Source organism: Chiloscyllium plagiosum, unplaced genomic scaffold (genome assembly GCF_037043375.1).
Source record: "Chiloscyllium plagiosum isolate Xiang-an unplaced genomic scaffold, Cpla_swu_hap1 HiC_scaffold_34, whole genome shotgun sequence".
In the NCBI taxonomy this organism is placed as follows: Eukaryota; Metazoa; Chordata; class Chondrichthyes; order Orectolobiformes; family Hemiscylliidae; genus Chiloscyllium; species Chiloscyllium plagiosum.
In genome coordinates, this window is record NW_028270172.1 from 40,373,103 (window position 1) to 40,391,882 (window position 18,780).

The window sequence follows — 18,780 nt, forward strand, 5'->3', positions numbered from 1 at the left end:
AGGGTGGGCTGTCCTTCCTGAAACTAGATTAGATTAGATTACTTACAGTGTGGAAACAGGCCCTTCGGCCCAACAAGTCCACACCGACCCGCCGAAGCGCAACCCACCCATACCCCTACATTTACCCCTTACCTAACACTACGGGCAATTTAGCATGGCCAATTCACCTGACCTGCACATCTTTGGACTGTGGGAGGAAACCGGAGCACCCGGAGGAAACCCACGCAGACACGGGGAGAATGTGCAAACTCCACACAGTCAGTCGCCTGAGGCAGAAATTGCACCCAGGTCTCAGGCGCTGTGAGGCAGCAGTGCTAACCACTGTGTCACCGTATCTCTATGACTCTTGCAAATGGTGCAAGAGCAAACTTGCAACTGATGCCCAATTCAGAAGTCTTTCTGACTGTTGCAGAACCCCTAGGTTCTCCCGGTCTGCCTAGTGAAGAAACCTCAGAATCAGAAATTGACAATGGTAGATGTCGCAGCCTCAACACCCTTACCACCTGAAGAGAATGAATTTCTTCAGAGATTCATTTTTTTTCATTTTTTCACTATCTCTTGGCAATTTAGAGCAGAGGGAATGGAGGCCAGGGCAGTTGCATGCTCCTCTTGCAGGATGTGGGAGGTAAGGGTCACCACTAGTGTCCCTGCTGACTTCACCTGTGAGAAGTGCACCCAACTCCTGCTCCTTACAGACTGCATTAGGGAGCTGGAGCTAGAGCTGGATGAACTTCGGATCATTCGGGAAGCTGAGGGGGTGATAGAGAGGAGTTACAGGGAGGCAGTCACACCTAATTTACGAGATAAAGGTAACTGTGTGACTGTCAGGAGAGGAAAAGGGAATAGGCAGATAGTACAGGGACCCTTGCTGGCCGTTCCCTTCAATAATAAAATTGTTTTGGATACTTTTGTCAGGTGGGACCCTACCAGGGGAAAGCCACAGCAGCCAGGTTTCTGACACTGAGCCTGACTCAGAAAGGAAGGGGGAAGAATAGGAGAGGGATAGCAATATGAGATTCAATCATGAGAGGAAGAGACAGGAGATTGTGGTCGCGAGCGAGACTCCCGGATGGTATATTGCCTCTCAGCTGCCAGGGTCAGGCATGTCTCAGATTGCATCTCCAGGATTCTTAAGGATGTGGAAGAGCAGCCAGAAGTCATGGTACACATTGGTGACATAGATATGGAAAGGGAGGAGGATCTGAAAAGAGAATATAGGGAGTTAAGTTGGTGGTAAATGGAAAGTATTCAGCCTGGAACTCGGTGGCCAGTGGTGTTCTGCAGATACTGATTCTGGGACTTCTGCTCTTTGTGATTTTGATAAATCACGTAGATGAGGAAGTGGAAGAATGGGTTACTAAGTTTGCTGATAACATGAAGGTTGGAGGAGTTGTGGATAGTGAAGGTTATATACTGTTGTAGGTTGCAATGGGACATTGACAAGATTCAGAACTGGGGTGATAAGTAGCAGATGGAGTTCAACCTAGAAAAGTGTGAAGTCATTCACTTTGGAAGGTTGAATTCGAATGCAGACTACAGGGTTAAAGGCAGGATTCTTGGCAGTGTGTTGGAACAGTCGGATCTTGCAGTCCATGTCCATAGATCCCTCAAAGTTGCCACCCAAGTTGTTAGGATTGTTAAGGCGTACGGTGTGTTGGCTTTAATTAGCAGGGGAATTGAGTTTAAGAGCCACAAGATTATTCTGCAGCTCTAAAGAGCCCTGATTAGACCACACTTAGAATATTGTGTTCAGTTCTGGTCGCCTCATTATAGGAAGATGTGGAAGCTTTAGAGAGGGTGCAGAGGAGATTTACTATGATGCTGCCTGGACTGGAGGGCATGTCTTATGAAGCAAGGTTGAGGGAGCTAGGTCTTTTCTCATTGAAGTGAAGAAGGATGAGAGGTGACTTTGTAGAGGTATACAAGATGTTGAGAAGCATCTATAGAATGGAGAGCCAGAGACTTTTCCCCATAATAGCAGAAATGTCCATTATGTGGGGGCATAATTTTAAGGTATTTGGAGGAAGGTTTCGGGGAGATGTCAGAGGTCAGCTCTTTACACAGCGAGTGGTGAGTGCACGGAATGCACTGCCAGCAGTGGTAGAAGAGTCAGATACATTAGGGACATTTAAGCGACTCTTGGATAGGCACATGGTAGATAGTATCATGAAGGGTATGTAGGTTAGTCTGATCTTAGAGTAGGCCGGCACAACATTGAGGGCTGAAGAGCCTATACTGTTCTATGTTCTATTCTCTGGGCACAAGAGGCAGGCTATGTTCTGGTACACACCACACATATCCAAGGCCGAGTCAGAGGAACTGGACCTGGTGCAAAAATGCTCCAGGTCAGGCTACAAGAAAAAGAACAGGCCGATGTGCCCAAACATAGAGGGGGAGGAACGTAGTGATTGCAACAAGGTCAGCCAGGTAGCACTCAGAATACGAGTTCCCTTATTGGGGGTGTCCAATCTGGTCCATTCAGCACCCCTGGCTGACTGTTATAAACAGGAGAGTTAGAGGTTCTGTTCACTCGGAGGAAGCTGGGCCAGTTCAAGTATGATGCATGTGTTAATAAAGGATGACTTGATGATGGGATACTGGCCTCTCAAGTTCAGAGATTGAACGACTTCTCACAGCTACACCTCTTCCAATGACTCTGACACACAATCAACATGGTTTACCCACCAATGTCAATAAAAGACACTAGGCAAGTGATGGCCTTAGTGGTATTATTACCAGACCATTGACCCAGAAACTCAGCTAATTTTTAGGGGACCTGGGTTTGAACCTTGCCACAGCAGCTGGTGGAATTTGAATTTAATAAAGCATTTGGAATTAAGAATCTAATAATGACCAGGAATCCATTGTCGATTGTCAGGAACACCCATCCAGTTCACTAGTGATCTTTAGGGAAGGATATCTGCCATCCTTACTTGATCTGGCCTACATGTGATTGCAGACCCAAAACAATGTGGTTGACTCTTTACTGCCCTCTGGGCAATTCGGATGGGCAATAAATAGTGGTCTCGCCAGTGATGTCAACATCCCAGGAATGAATAAAACAATTAAACAAGTAATATTATTTATTTTAATATCAAACAAAAATATACATAAGCTTCCAAACTATTATTTTCTTAAATTTTGAATATTTAGCAATATGGCACAGTTATGTCGGGAACTACATTTATAGGTACAACAATAAAGTGCATGGATTTACAATGCTGCTCTTATGATATTACAACAATGTGACATAGGCTTGGGCACAGAGTTTAATAACTGGGACTACAAGTGTAAAACTCAAATCAGTTTTAAGTAGCACATAAATACAGGAATAAAACTAACTGGCCTTGGGTTTCTAATTTTGCAGAATTCTCTTGGTGTCTTCAGAAATTGAACATTAACATTCTTGTCACAGCTGAGTATAACATATGGAGCGGCGGGGGGGGGGGGGGGGGGGGGGGGGAGGGAAGGGAAAGGGGAGAAAAAAAAATTGACAGTGAAAGTTTTTGCCCCCATTTGCTTTTGCCTCTATTTCCAAACAAATTATTGGAAGCTGAGGACAAGGGCTGTTAGAAGGACGTCATATGCTGGAACCTACAGAAAGAGCTCCAACTAGAATTAGCAAGCTTATTGCACTGTATTACGCTCTAGAAGGCACCTGCATCCCTTTGTGTAAATTGCATGCTCCAAAAACAAGTTCATTTGCCAACTCTTCTAGGGTTAAGTTTGCCTGCTTCAGCAGAGTAAGCATGGAGACACCAGATCCACAACCTTAGCCCTGTCAGGACAGTTTGTAAATCCTGGTTGTGTGACTCTACCTTAAGAGTAACATAAAACATATTAAATAAATTATCAAAGTATATAATAAGAGCTGTCCATGTTAACTCTTGCCAGGCAATGGATTAGCTTCTCTACATACCAGCACAAGGGTGTCACATGATTCACAAAAGGATTTAAGTCTATTCAAATAAGGACACTTTTTGAGACCACCTGCAACTCTCCACCACCACCTACTCCAGTCTCGAAAACAGAACAAAGTGCAGCAAAAACTAGTAGCTGGGTGGGAGAGAATTTCAGCACAAGAAGGTGCGTCTCTCCAGCAGCACCAAATATACTAACAAATTCCTCCTCTTTCCATCTTGCACTAAATGAGTCTTTTCAGGTCAGTTATAATGGATAAATTTCCACAGTGTATCTCCATAATATCAAAGAACCAGAGAGGAGAGGATGATGCATTTTATTACACCACAAACTACTATCAGCTACAATGTACTTCCCAACACATAGTAAAGGAACTTTCAAGAGGGAAATGTCATATACTTGACTAGGGAAACTTGCAGGGCTATGAGGGAAGGGCATAGGAAAAACTGAATAACTTCCAAAGGGAGTCAGCACTCCAGGCTGAAAGTTTTCAAGCACGGATTCCTTTTATATTATACAACAAAACAAAACTCAATTACCAATCCAGTTCAACCTCAATGCTGGCTGCTGGGAGATTGTAAAATTTGGGAGTAACAATAAAAGTATTCATCTTAGATAATGTAGATTGGAGTGTGTTTGAAGAATTAGACATGTTGAAGTTCATACTTGCAACAATCCAAATTGTCATCTAAAATCTATAGTATTAATCCAATATAACCTTCTAGTCTATATCTTATCCAATATTTCATTATTCAATTCAGCTGGTCAACAGTCCATATGATCCCATTCTTCTGGAACATGAACCTTAGTACTCCACCCATTGCAGAATTTAGGTGTTTGATAAGTTAGTCTAGTGCCCTGGCTTCAGCCAACTGATGTGTAACCTGCTCCAGATACTGATAAATCTCTGGTGTAAAGATGCATGTACCATCCTCTGTCTTAAATTCTCTCTGACCTCATATCCTCATGTTGCTGCTCCAGGCACAGACAAAGTAAGCAAACTGCTTTAATCCAGGAGCTAAGACCATTTCTCAGTTCAGCCACTATGCGGCTCTCCCATCAATTAATGGACAATGGTCACAATTTTAGAAAGGCAAATTAAATAATGTCCTTGGAAAGTCTAGCATCATTTCGTTTTCACATTATAAGAAGTCAGAAACACCCCTGGCAAAGGTAACATTTCACTGTAAGCTTGCTAACATTGTCTAATTGCACCAAATATGTCTCCACAATTCATTGTACAAAATAAGGGATACAAGCACAGTGAGCTGTTCCCAGAACACACAGAGATTTAGTTGTTTGCTTGTACAGAACTGGCGTATTGTTGAAGTAAAGACAGACACATGACTAAAGCTTTCTGTTTTGTACTATCAAGATAGAATCACACGAAAACCAGACGACGTATCGCAGGAAGTGGTAGATCATATCAAACAGCGTTTTCCGATGGCTATTCAAAACAGGCAGCATACTGACCATACTCAACAAGCCCATGATTGTAAAACTCAGAAAATAAAGTTCCACCATTGGATGGAATTTCCCCAAATATACAACACCTGCTAAACAATCCCAAATATGCTAAGAGTTGCATTAACAACTCTCTTGTGTTTGCTAGGAGCTACACACATTCACATATGGCACCTTGTCTTTCAATGAACACAAAGAACATGGCCTAGTGTTGCGCCTTTTCACTTAAACAAAAGCTCGGGGGATAACTATTCCCTGGTGCATTCCTCCAGGCAATGATTTAGCCAAATCAGCTAAATCAGCTTGGCACTCGCTTGGTCTGAATTCAAGTTAAAAAATGGAAGTTAACTATTCCTTGGTGCATTCTCCATGGTAACACCTCTATCAAAGCCCACCTGTCAACTAATCAGTACCCTCTTCTCCTGTTGTTCTCAGAGATTTGATTTTCTTGTGATCTTGTCCTAATGAATGCAAGATGAAAAAACTTCAACAGCATGTCTCTCTTTTCAGAAATATTTCTAAATAAGATAAATGTATACTATTAACACTTTGAAAACAAAAATAATTGAAGTGAGAGATTAAAAAAAAAACTGAAAAGATGCAGGAGAGCAATAAGTCAGCTCAGTACATGACAAAAAAGAATCTGCATTTTCACAAGTCCTAATAAAAAAAAATTAAAACATCAGCTGCAAAAGTCAGGACAAATCCCAAGTTTTGACTTCCTTTACTTTTTAAGGGTGGTGCAGTGGCTCAGGGGTTAGCACTGCTGCCTCACTGCGCTAGGGACCCGGGGTTTGATTCCAACTTCGGTGACTGTCTGTGTGGAGTTTGCACATTCTCCCCATGTCTGTGTGGGTTTCCTCCAGGTGCTCCAGTTTCATCCCACAGTCTAAACATGTCCAGGTTAAGTGAATTGGCCATGCATAATTGCCCAGAGTGTTCAGGGATGTGTAGGTTAAGTACATTAGTCAGGGGTAAATACAGGTTCGGGGAATTGGTCTGGGCGGGCTACTCTTCGGAGGGTCAGTATGGACTTGTTGGGCCAAACGGCCTGTGTCCATACTATGGATTCTAAGATTTCCTTTTATAAATGCATGAGATACCGTGTGAATACTTAGAAAGGAAGCTCACAGGAAGCTCAGATACTACAGTGCTGTTTGCAGACAATGTAACATTTTAAAGGCTTATGACGGAACACTCTCTATCCTTACACATTTTCCTCCACCCTCTGCTCTAATGCTTTAAGTAATAAAACTGATCAGGGACTGCCTACGTGCAGTTTGTGTGGCCTCTGCAGGTGACTTCCTGTGCCTTTTCAAGTTGCAAGTGCTGCCCAGTAATCTTACATCCCTTCTCAATAACTTCAATGCAGGCTCCCATCACAGAACAATCACTCAATCAGAAAAAACTGGTCTGGTAGCAAGAGCACATGCAAAGTCTGATTACAGTATCAATTCCATGCCTGTTGGGAGCAAAACAAAATCTGGCAGACCTTGGGCCTGGTCTCCAGTAAATGTTTAGACTTCCTCTTCGTTCTTGAGGAATACATTTACTTTTCAAGGGGTTTTCAGCGTCATAAACTACCACTTCCTTGACAAATATGGTTCAGGCCCAAAATCACCCTCTTCCTTGGACTGACCAAGTCAAGGGATCAAGGAGTAGTTGGAAGATTTAGCATCATTGTGGTTCAACGATTCCACCCTTGTCTGAATCAGTGAGTCGCAAGTTCAATGTCATCTGATAAGATGCGAGAAGATAATTTAGGTTAAGTGTGATAGGTTTCATTTGAAATGATAATCTGAGGCTTTATGTACTCTCTCAGACTAGCAATCAAAGACACTATCCCATACACTCAATGGGGAAGGAAAATTCACAAGGGATGATTACATATCCATTAGGTCAATATTAGGGAATGCCAAAAGGAAAATATCCTGGAAAATATCATGTTAAAAAATAGGCTCTTTGATGCAATTATTTTACAGTATTAGCAATATCACAACTAAATGTTATAGTTGTAAGTTTACAGATTTGTGCTCCTGACAACCTTTGACTACTGGAGATAATAATCTATGAATCCTGCACACAGTCAACCGACTGCCTCATCCAACTTTCTAATATACTCTCCCAATAGATAAATCTTTGCACTGTGAAGACAATTCCTTAAAATCTATACCTTTACCAAATGTGCATTTGGTCATATTTTTCCAATCTCAGTCAAATTTTTGCTGTTTCTTTTTAAAACACACACCTAATAGTAAAATAAAAATGGCATTATAACTTTTAATAATGCAAAAATAACTCCTACGTTCATCAAAAGGATTTGTTATCCTCACAAAATGGATGTTGAGATTTTTTTATCATGTATTCCCTCTTTCCTATGATAATCTCAAAATTTTCTAAAAAGAAAACTTTAGCACAAATGTCACCAATAAGATATTCCACCGTAAAAGGGAAAACATGAGCAGATTCAAGTCTAACCAAACAACCAATTTTAAATTGGTATCATTTCTTCTCAAGAAAATTGACCAAATTATGGGTAGCCAAAGCTCACCACGTTGCTTTATCTTTCAACTTCTGTCATCAAAAGGTGGATAGAATATTTACTTCCTAGTCTCTGAATATCTCTGTTCAATCTATAGATTACAGAATGGGTCAGTATTGTTGCTGGAGTCGCATTGGAAATGGAATATTTTTTAACTGACAATATTCAAAACTTACTTTCATTTGTTTCTCCTCATTGTCTCTCTCATTCTCATGAATCTGTTGTTACAAAACAGTATAAAAGAGACTAAGAAATACCCTTACATCTGCAGCAATAGTACAGGTGGAAGCATATACCTTCTTATATGGAGACAAAATATGCTGAAAATCCAAATAAATAAATGACGGGTTAAAAACCAGTTCAGCTTCTGTATGCAGGTTGGGCATCATCTTTTAGAAAGCTATCAGGCCATACAAGTTGCAGAAGGGATTAATTAGGATAATCAGTGATGAGAGCATTAGTTATAATATGAGACTAAGAAAGTGGAGCTCTTCTAATTAGATGCAATAACAACAATTTTTAATTATATAGTACTTTTTAACAGCAAAAAAAATGTCAATAGCACTTAATAGGAACATAATCAGGCAAAACTTTGACACTGAACCAAATGAGACATTGGGTCAGGTATCCAAACACTTGGGACTGATTTTTTTATGGTTGGATCACAATGCTGATGTCACTTTCAAATCTGTTCATGAACCTGGAGATAGCGGTTCAAGACGCTGGCTGCGATCTTCCAACGGGAATCACGATGCCCTGTCCAACTAAGGATGGTGGGTAGACAATGGAAATGTGAGGACAAATATTAGGGCTAGCAGTTCCACCAGGAGAAATGGACTGAGGTCATTAGAGACTACGGGGCATCTCAATATGGAGGGGCTCTGTATAATTTTAAATAATTTTAAAAATCACACATGGCCACAGCTATCAGGCCACAATTATAGAAAGGAAATTTCTCTATGGATGCCATGAGATATCCCAGTGGGTCCATGCTGAGGTAATAAGAGTGGACAACATCCATGGCACACTGCTCTGCCACTCTAGTTGCCAGTCAAGCTCTGGCCTCACTTGAGGAGCCCATCCACCATTGGAAAGACAACAATATCACAATCAGAATCTCCCCTATTGGGCCATTCATTGATCTAATCATTGCCTATTGGTGCTGGATCCATAACCTCTGTTATGTTGGCCCTGTCTCTGGCAAGGTACAGCTGCACTGGGGAACCAGCTTGATGCATTGTTTTGTAACTTCAATCCTGATTCTGAGTCTTGACCTGCTTCCAACAGACTGGAAAAAAATCAGCCCTTTGATGGGAATTGTCTGGCTATTACTTCAACACCCAAAATTAACCCACTTTCTCTAAAGCTGACTTTCCCAATCCATGGTAGACAGTTGTCTAAACTTAATGCCAATGGTATTTGTAAATGTGCTTATATATTAAGAATTCACTTCACATTCAAAGTCATGTTCGACATTCTCCTCCTCCTTCCATTCACAACAAACCTCAAAGCTCTAAAAGGAAAGAGAATGTCATGATCAGTTTCTTGCGATTCGCTGTTTGTAGCCTTGATGATGGAAGATAAGTTTCATAAGATTTGGTACCAAATGCACATTTGGTGCTTCTGCACATAAGCTACAACTTGACATAAACAAGTACTTTAGTGTGAAAAGGGAAATGAAATAACACAACCACCATAGTCTAAATATCAGAATAACAATCCGGTGGGTAAAGCAATGCAGTTTCTCATTGAAAGGGTTTAGATGGCTTTGAGTTTGAGTCTTATATTGCCCCATTCAAGTGAATTTCAATGATTTTCTTCATATATGGTAGTAGGTGAAGGATTTTTATGGATGTCAAACACTGCCTTGTCCAAGTGATGGAAAATGGTATAATTGAGAATCTTATCCTGTCCCAAGCTGGATAAAACATATAAATAAGAAACCTGCTAAAACACAATGGGTCTGTTATGGGAGAGCAGGCAAAGGGAGAAATGTTAAAGGTGGGCAGAATATTTAACTGAAAGCACACAGTCATCCTCATCGAGAAAATTAGGGTGCAGCATCTTGCTGCTGAGACACCTGAGCAATGCTATATTCACCAACTGCACTTTAGTGTGACCTGTTTCTTTCAGTCACTACAATGACATCTCCCAAATCAAAGCTACCACCAACTTCCCTTCCCCCACAGTCTATACTATATATATTTTCACAGCACTGATCCAGTAGGCACTTCAAGAAGAAGATGGTCCAGGTGGAGTGAGGAAGGCTTGGCACCCAGAGAACACTGGTGCACTGGTTTCCTCAGCTTATGTAGATGATGGGCCATGGTGTTTCCTCTTACTCCTACAGGACTTACAGGCACAGCAAATGATGCAGGGAGAGGCCAGGAGGAGAAGTGGAGATGTGACTAGCACAATAAGGCCTAATCCAAAGAGGATCCCGACAACCTGCAGGGAAAGGGAAAAAGGAAAGTTAAAATTTTAGTAATACACAGAATAATCAGATAGCAAGGCATGGATATTTGCCAAGACTGCATGATGCAGGAGCCCTTTGAAAACAGCAGGCAAATGGCAGGGGCAGCACGGTGGCACAATAGTTAGCGCTGCTGCCTCACAGCACCAGTGTCCTAGGCTCAATTCCAGCCTCGGGCGACTGTCTGTGTGGAGTTTGCACATTCTCCCTGTGTCTGCGTGGGTTTCCTCCAGGTACTTCGGTTTCCTCCCACATGCAGGTCAGGTGTATTGGCCGTGCTAAATTACCCACAGTGTTGGGTGCATTAGTCAGAGGGAAATGGGTCTGGGTGGGTCACCCTTCGGAGGGTTGGTGTGGACTGGTTCGGCTGAAGGGCCTGTTTCCACACTGTAGGGAAGATAATCTAATCTTGATTCTGCGATTTCCATCCTAATACTGCGGTGTCCAATTATTGGAGGTTACTTTAAAAAGTGCAAACTATTTTGTGTCAAAAGCCCTGAACATCCGAACAGGCTGGCTTCATTGCAGAGAAAGGCATGGCCTGTTCCTCTGCTATTTTCATGGGGTCAGACCAGCTTTTCAAAAGAGTCCTAGTTCAGGGCATCGCAGAATTGTCATGAACTACAATTCATAAGGAAGACATTTATGAAAGGCAAGTTTGAAAAGGGCTTCCTCATGCTCCCTATTGCTGAACATTATCCATTTGCCCACCATTCCATAGCTCCTCATGCCAGTCTCTGTCACTCCAATTCCCATTCACCATTCTAATATGTATAGAAGCAATAAACGCTATAGTGACTTAGAATATTAAATAAAAGCTTTAGAATATTATTGTTCACTTTCCAAATTAAAAAAAACTTTTTTCAGTAAAGGACCATCCATCCAGACCCTTTTAATATCACTAGCTGAAGCTGCAAGCACTTTGTAGAAGATGCAGATGGAATACAATGTGGGAAAGTGACAGATTGACTAAGTTAGCCTTTATTGTCACAAATACTTGATGAGTATAGTCAAAAGTGTATATGTCAGCATTTACAGCACTACTTAGGTACCTAAGTACAGCTTCTTTGGTTACAAGATCTTAGAGAATAGAGAAATATAATATCGTGCATTGCAGAAATACAACAGTCTTCCAACCCAGACCACAATAGTATCGAGCCTCCAGTTCACACCAGGCCCTGGCTCCAGACCGCGCCAGGCTTCACTCTGAGGATCATGAGGCGGAGAGCTTGCTTCAGACCGCCACCCGGGGAGGCCACTACATCAGGCTGGTAGGTTGCCACGCTATGCCAGGAAGTTACCACAGGAGGCCACTGAACCAGGCTGGGAGGTCGCCAGCCATCGGACGCCAGGAGTCAGCTGGAGGTCGTCTCTGAAAGCCGGGATTTGTCATTGGAAGTCGGAGAGAAGTAGGTAAAAAAGAATTAAGAGGAAACAGAAAGAGAAGAAAAACAAGCAGAAAGACGTGCTCCAGCTGGAGCATCTTACTCTGCCAGCATTGGATCGGAAGGTTATGCACTTCACTGGAAGAAAGATGCATTGACTATTTTCTAACTGGGGAAAGACTTCAGAAATCTGAAGCACAAAGAGACTGGAGAATCCTAGTTCAGGATTCTCTTCAGGTTATCATGCACATTCAGTTAGCAGTTAGGAAGGCAAATACAACATCAGCATTCAGTTAGCCATAGAACCAGAGATGTACAGCATGGAAACAGACCCTTCGGTCCAATCCTTCCATGCTGACCAGATATTCCAACCTAATCTAGTCCCACCTGCCAGCACCCGGCCCATATCCCTCCCAACCCTTCCTATTCATACATCCATCCAGGTGCCTTGTAAATGTTGCAATTGTACCAGCCTCCACCACATCTTCTGGCAGCCCATTCCATACACGTAACACCCTCTGTGTGACAAAGTTGCCCCGTAGGTCTCTTTTATATCTTTCCCCTCTCACCCTAAATCTCTGCCCTATAGATCTGGACTCCCCCACCCCAGGAAAATGACCTTGTCCATTTAACCTATCCATGCCCCTCATGATTTTATAAACCTCTATAAAGGTCACCCCTCAGCCTCCGACGCTCCTAGGAAAACAGCCCTAGCCTATTCAACCTCTCCCTATAGCTCAAATCTTCCAACCCTGGCAACAACCTTAGAGCCATAGAGTCATAGAGATGTACAGCATGGAAACAGACCCTTCGGTCCAACACGGGCATGCTGATCAGATATCCCAAACCAATCTAGTCCCACCTGTCAGCACCTGGCCCATATCCCTCCAGAGCCTTCCTATTCATATACCTATCCAGATGACTTTTAAATATTGCAATTGTACCAGCCTCACCTGAAAAGGTTGCCCCTTAGGTCTCTTTTATATCTTTCCCCTCTCACCCTAAACCTATGCCCTCTAGTTCTGGACTCCCCCATCCCAGGGAAAAGTCTTTGTCTATTTATCCTATCCATGTCCCTCATGATTTTATAAACCTCTATAAGGTCACCACTCAGCCTCCGATGCTCCAGGGAAAACAGCCCCAGCCTGTTCTGCCTCTCCCCATAGCTCAAATCCTCCAACCCTGGCAGCATCCTTGTAAATCTTTTCTGAACGCTTTCAAGTTTCACAACAGCTTTCCGATAGGAAGGAGACCAGAATTGCACGCAATATTACAGCAGTGGCCTAACCAATGTCCTGTACAGCCGCAACATGACCTCCTAACTCCTGTACTCAATACTCTGACCAATAATAGAAAGCATACCAAACACAGCCTTCACTATCCTATCTACCTGCGAGCATAAAAGGTACTGGTGAGGTGGCATAAGGCTCTGGTCCAACCACATTTGGAACACTGTGAGCAGTTTTGGGACCTCTATTTAAGGAAGGATGTGCTGGCCTTGAGAGATCCAGAGGAGGTTTACAAGAATGATCCTGGGAATGAGGAGTTTGTTGCATGAGCTGTTGAGGACTCTGGGTCTGTACTTGATGGAGTTTAGAAGGATGAGGGGGAAGCTGATTGAAATTTACTGAATACTGAGAGGCCTGGATAGAATGGATGTGGAGGAGATGTTCCTACTTGTAGGAGTGACACAGACTCAAACTGAAGGGACCACCACTTAGAATGGAGAGGAGGAGGAATTTCTTCAGTCAGACAGTAGGTGATCTGTGTAACTCATTGCTGCAGAAAATTGCGGAGGCTAAGTAATTGAATGTAATTAAGAAAGATAGGTTCTTGATTGGTAAGGGGATCCCCAGTTACAGGGTAAAGGCAGGCCAATGGGTTTGAGAAACATATCAGCATGATCAAATTATGGAGCAGGCTTGATAGGCCAAATGGGCTTATTTCTGCTCCTATGTCTAATGGTCTAAACCTTCATATTACCTATAGGTGCACAAACACAGTATTGCTCACATTGGTTCGAGGACCAAGTGCACCTCCAGATGAAGGAGGACTAGAAGATGCGAGATAATTGGAAAAAGCTATACAGTCCCAGCTAAAAGGTTTTGCTGTTCCAGATATCCCTCTAAGTACTTCATAATTGTATTTCTGACCAATATCTCTACATAACATATGCACGGAATTTAACTGCTTCCATCTTCCCAGTTAGGCTAGGAATGAAGCAGCAAGGAACTGACCTCCTGACTCCTCCAAAGCTTGTCCATCATCGAGGCACAAGTAAGGAGTGTGAGGTGATGCTCCCCACTTGCCTGGATGAGCATAACTCCAACAACAGGCAGGTGGGACCAGTTCAGTTTGGGATTATGTTCAGCATGAACTGGTTGGACTGAAGGGTCTGTTTCCATGCTTTTTGACTCTATAAGAAGCTTGGCATCATTCAGGACAAAGCATCCTGCTTCATTTGCACCACATCCACTCCCTCCATCACTGACGTTCAGTAGCAGCATTGTGTATTCTCAACAAGATGTACTGCAGAGATTCAAAGATCCTTAGAGAGTGCCTTCCAAACTTGCAACCACATCCACCTAGAAGGGCAAGGGCAGCAGATATATGGGAACTCCACCACCTGCAAGTTCCCTCCAAACCGCTCACAATCCTGACTTGCCATTCCTTCACTGTTGCCAGGTCAACATCCTGGAATTTCCTGCTTAACAGTATTAGGGGTCTACCTGCAGCACATGGCCTGCAATGTTTCAATAAGGCAGCTCACCACCACCTTCTCAAGGGCAACTAGGGATGGCCAGCCACATCCCAAGAGAGAATTTTTAAAAATTGCTACTCACCTGGGTTCTGTTCCAAATAACTGAGGCCCTAGAGTGGCCAAGTTTATTGCGACATGGGCCTTTGTCATAATGTCTCAAGAAAATATCATTCTGAAAAATACAAATAGCCAATATCTGAATAAACTACACAGAGTTGTCACATTGTACTAAATGTATTCCATACCTTGATTTTCAAAATCAATAAGTTATAACAGGTGAGGATTAGCATGCAATTTTACATAGGTCTGTTTGTTGTTCTAAAGATGAGGTTTGAAACACTGCACTCTTTGAATAAGATCTACTATTGCTCCCATAACAATTAGAATTTCTATAGCATTACTAACAGGAAACATCGTATGATGCTTCACAAATGTTTTAACAAAACGAAAACATAGAAAAGCCAAACAGACAAGGGGAGGGGGGGTGGTTGTGGAAGGCATGATCAAAAGCTTGGTCATACAGGAAAAGATGACATAGTAGTAGAGGAGTTTCTAGACATGGAACCAAAAGAAGCTGAGATTGCTCTCCTGAGAGCAAGGGAAAATAAAGACAGATTTTACACAAGTGGGTGGCACGGTGGCACAGTGGTTAGCACTGCTGCCTCACAGCGCCTGAGACCCGGGTTCAATTCCCGCCTCAGGCGACTGACTGTGTGGAGTTTGCACGTTCTCCCCGTGTCTGCGTGGGTTTCCTCTGGGTGCTCCGGTTTCCTCCCACAATCCAAAAATGTGCAGGTTAGGTGAATTGGCCAGGCTAAATTGCCCATAGTGTTAGGTGAAGGGGTAAATGTAGGAGAATGGGTCTGGGTGGGTTACGCTTCGGCGGGTCGGTGTGCACTTGTTGGGCCGAAGGGCCTGTTTCCACACTAAGTAATCTAATCTAAAGTGTTCAAAATTGAGAGATTTCAACAGAATAACTTCCAAATCTGCTCCCACTAGCAAGGGAGTCAGTAGATTTAAGATAATTAGCAAGAGAATGCTGACCATTTAAGCTAGCTAACCCCATAATCTTTTGAAATACCTTTAAGGATTTATTGTGGAGTTCTGAAAATGAGTTGATAAATTCTTCGATGGAAGTTTTAGCTTTTTAACTCTCACTGACAGCTGAGGACATGCTTTTAAAATTTGTAGTGGCGTCCACAAGGACGAACCAGTCAATTAATTAAGTACATTTTATCTGGACCAGTTGAGTGGCTACCTCAGTGCAGTAGTGTGATCAAGGGACAGAAACAATGCACAAGATCAGTCACTTCATAGATGAGGACATCTGTCCTGATCAGAATATCTGTCCAGATCACAACTTTCAAACAAATTAAAAGAATGCAAATTCGTGTAATCTGAATGTCAAACAGCATTTTGATGATCCACTTACATCCAGATTGTGAAGACAATACCAGCAAAAGGTGTGTTTGCAGTTTTTACACATCATTTGAGCACAACCTTCATTTCGTTCTATGAAGATATGACACACTGGACATTGTTTAATGGGAGCATCGGGGTCAAAGCTGGTGGAATCACTACAGAAAGAGGCAAAGGCAAAAAGAGGTTAGTTAACATTTATTAACATGCATATTTAGCCTCACAAACTTAGCCAAAACAAACAATCTAAGGCTGATCTCAGAACAACCCACAATGTATACTAGAAGGTGTCACAATCAATTTACAATTTAAGCAATGATTTCATTATCAACAGCAATATTCCTTCATTTGAAATTTTCACATACACATAAATAATGAGAACTATTGATTATAATCCATTTTAGACAAAATCTGAACTAGTTCTCGTTTGTAGGCTCCATGACCCAGATTGGAGTTTCCAAAAATGATAGGTGTAATGGGAGTGTGGAAGTTTGTTGCTATTTCCAAATTCTGTCTGATGGAAAGGGAGTGAGGTATGATTCACACATAAGGGAAACCCAAAATCAGCCTTACTATTTTACTCAGTGCTGCATTCAAACAGACTAATTTGGCTGCGATGAGCAACTTGATGCATAACATGGCAGTCACAAATAAACAAAGGTTTTTGAACAATAATGTCTATTTAACTGCCATGATCTGAAGGTTATTAAATCGCCTCCAACTTCAAATCTTAAACATGATGTGGAGGTGCCAGTATTGGACTGAGGTGGACAAAGTTAAAAATCACACAACACCAGGTTATAGTCCAACAGGTTTATTTGGAAGTACAAGGTTTTGGAGCATTGCTACTTCATCTGGTAACTGATAAAGAAGCAGCGCTCTGAAAGCTAGCACTTCCAAATAAACCTGTTGGACTATAACCTGGTGTTGTGTGACTTTTAACTCAAATCTTAAAAGCATGCCCACAGTTGTCAGTAAGAGTTTAAAAAACATGTCAGCTACTATATGCTGCAGCATCTTTCCAGCAGTTTTAAAAATCATTTGATGACATTTCCCGAAGGGGCATTTATGAATGTTTGACTGACTTCCAACAGCTACAACTGTCTCAGCAGGAGTTCCAAGCTCTTAGTTTTATTGACAACTTAAATGGCCTATTAAGGGTTCTGCTTCCTTTAATGTGGTGAGAACATAGAAGTGATTATTTTTATAAGGGAATAAACGTGAAATCTAAAACTTAAACAGACTTTCAAGAGTGAACTTTTTTTTTATTAGAAATATAGTGAAGACTGTACTTATTTTTGAGAACTTTATTTCATATCAACCCAACATAGCTCTGGAAGTTTGCCCAGAGTAGATACTGGGCAAGTTGGCATGGAGGGTATAATAGCCAAGGTGGAAGGTGCATAGGTTGAGTCCCTGTAGTTTAGGCAGGAGTGCAGGGAGGCTGGTCGCTTGCATTGCTGAATGGAATGATCATAGTATCAGTCTTCAGCATTGCAGCACCAGTGGGGAAATTTCCAGTGGTTGCACTGACTGCGTGATGCAGGAGCAACACTAATCGCAGGAAATTTCTGTAGGATTGCTACAGAGGGAAAAAAAAAGAGGACGGACCAATGAAAGATCACTTGAGAGGTGGTTCCCATCAACATTATCTTGGTCTCACCCTTTCAATGAATGTATGCAATGCCCAATAGAACAAGCAGCCAAGTGGGGATTTTAGTACCATCTCAGCCCCATCAACCCATCTGACCATTCAAGGCGACAGAATGCAACATGCATTCTGTACAACTCAGTGCGATGGCTTTCCAGGAGGTTGGCCACTCTTTGAATCAAAGAGTTCATGCACTTGAATGTCTGAAACACTGTAGAACAGATGTCATGAGTGATCTGCTCCAGGCTCCACACTGCCTCGAGGAAGTCCAACATTTGGGGACACATTGCTGTTCCTCAAACCTTCACCTCACAAATTAAAACAAAATTGCTTCCTGATATATAATTTCAGAACACACTCATGTAAACAAAAGGTGGGGGGTAATCAAAGTTGTTTTGTAGAATACTCCTTCAATGTAGTGTCCATTAATAAGGAGATGAATTTCAAAGTTAGAGAATAAAATCTACTAAATCATTCCATCTCCTTTTTAAAGAAAGGGCAAGTTCAACAGCCTAAATTTAAGCTCCACTCAAGTAGTTCAGCACTTATTCTAGGAAAATCTCAATACCAAATGAATACTTGACTTCAGAGTAACAGAGTAATACAGTACAGTAACAGAGCAGTGCCTGAATTATACAACACAGTAACAGAGCAGAGTCATAGTATTATACAGCACGGTAACAGAGCAGGTATCCTAAACTGATCTAGTCCCATTTGCCATCATTTGGCCCATATCCCTCTAAACCCGTCCTATTCGTATACCCATTCAGATGCCTTTTAAATGTTGTCATTGTATCAGTCTCCACTACTGCTTCTGGCAGCCATACATGCACCATCCTCTGTGTGAATATGTTGCCCCTTTTCACTCTTTTCCCTCTCACCTTAATCTATGCCCTCTAGCTTTGGGATCCCCTACTATGGGGAAAAGTCCTTGGCTATTTATCCTATCCATGCCCCTCATGATTTCATAAACCTCTATAAAGGTCATCCCCCAGACTCCAATGCTCCAGAGAAAATAGTCTAAGTCTACTCAGCCAGCCTCTCTCTATTGCTCAAACTCTCCAGTCTTGGCAACATCCTTGTAAATCTTTTCCGAACCCTTTCAAGTTTCACAAGATCCTTCCTATACCAGGGAGACCAGAATTAAATACAGTAATCGAAAGA

The 18,780-nt window shown here is 42.1% G+C and overlaps 1 protein-coding gene across 5 annotated transcripts in view; it reads right to left on the reverse strand.

The window, feature by feature from the left end:
- Positions 1–3,074: 3,074 nt before the first annotated feature.
- Positions 3,075–18,780, reverse strand: part of LOC122564373 (E3 ubiquitin-protein ligase RNF144B-like) — an 85,659-nt gene continuing 69,953 nt past the window's right edge. For all 5 annotated transcript variants that reach the window (XM_087978619.1, XM_043719154.2, XM_087978616.1 and 2 more), the window contains 3 exons: positions 15,979–16,123; positions 14,629–14,718; positions 3,075–10,375 (listed from right to left, as the gene is read on the reverse strand). In XM_087978619.1, the coding sequence (XP_087834745.1) occupies positions 10,235–10,375; positions 14,629–14,718; positions 15,979–16,123 (376 nt within the window). In that variant the 3' untranslated portion in view covers positions 3,075–10,234. The remainder of the gene's footprint in view (positions 10,376–14,628; positions 14,719–15,978; positions 16,124–18,780) is intronic.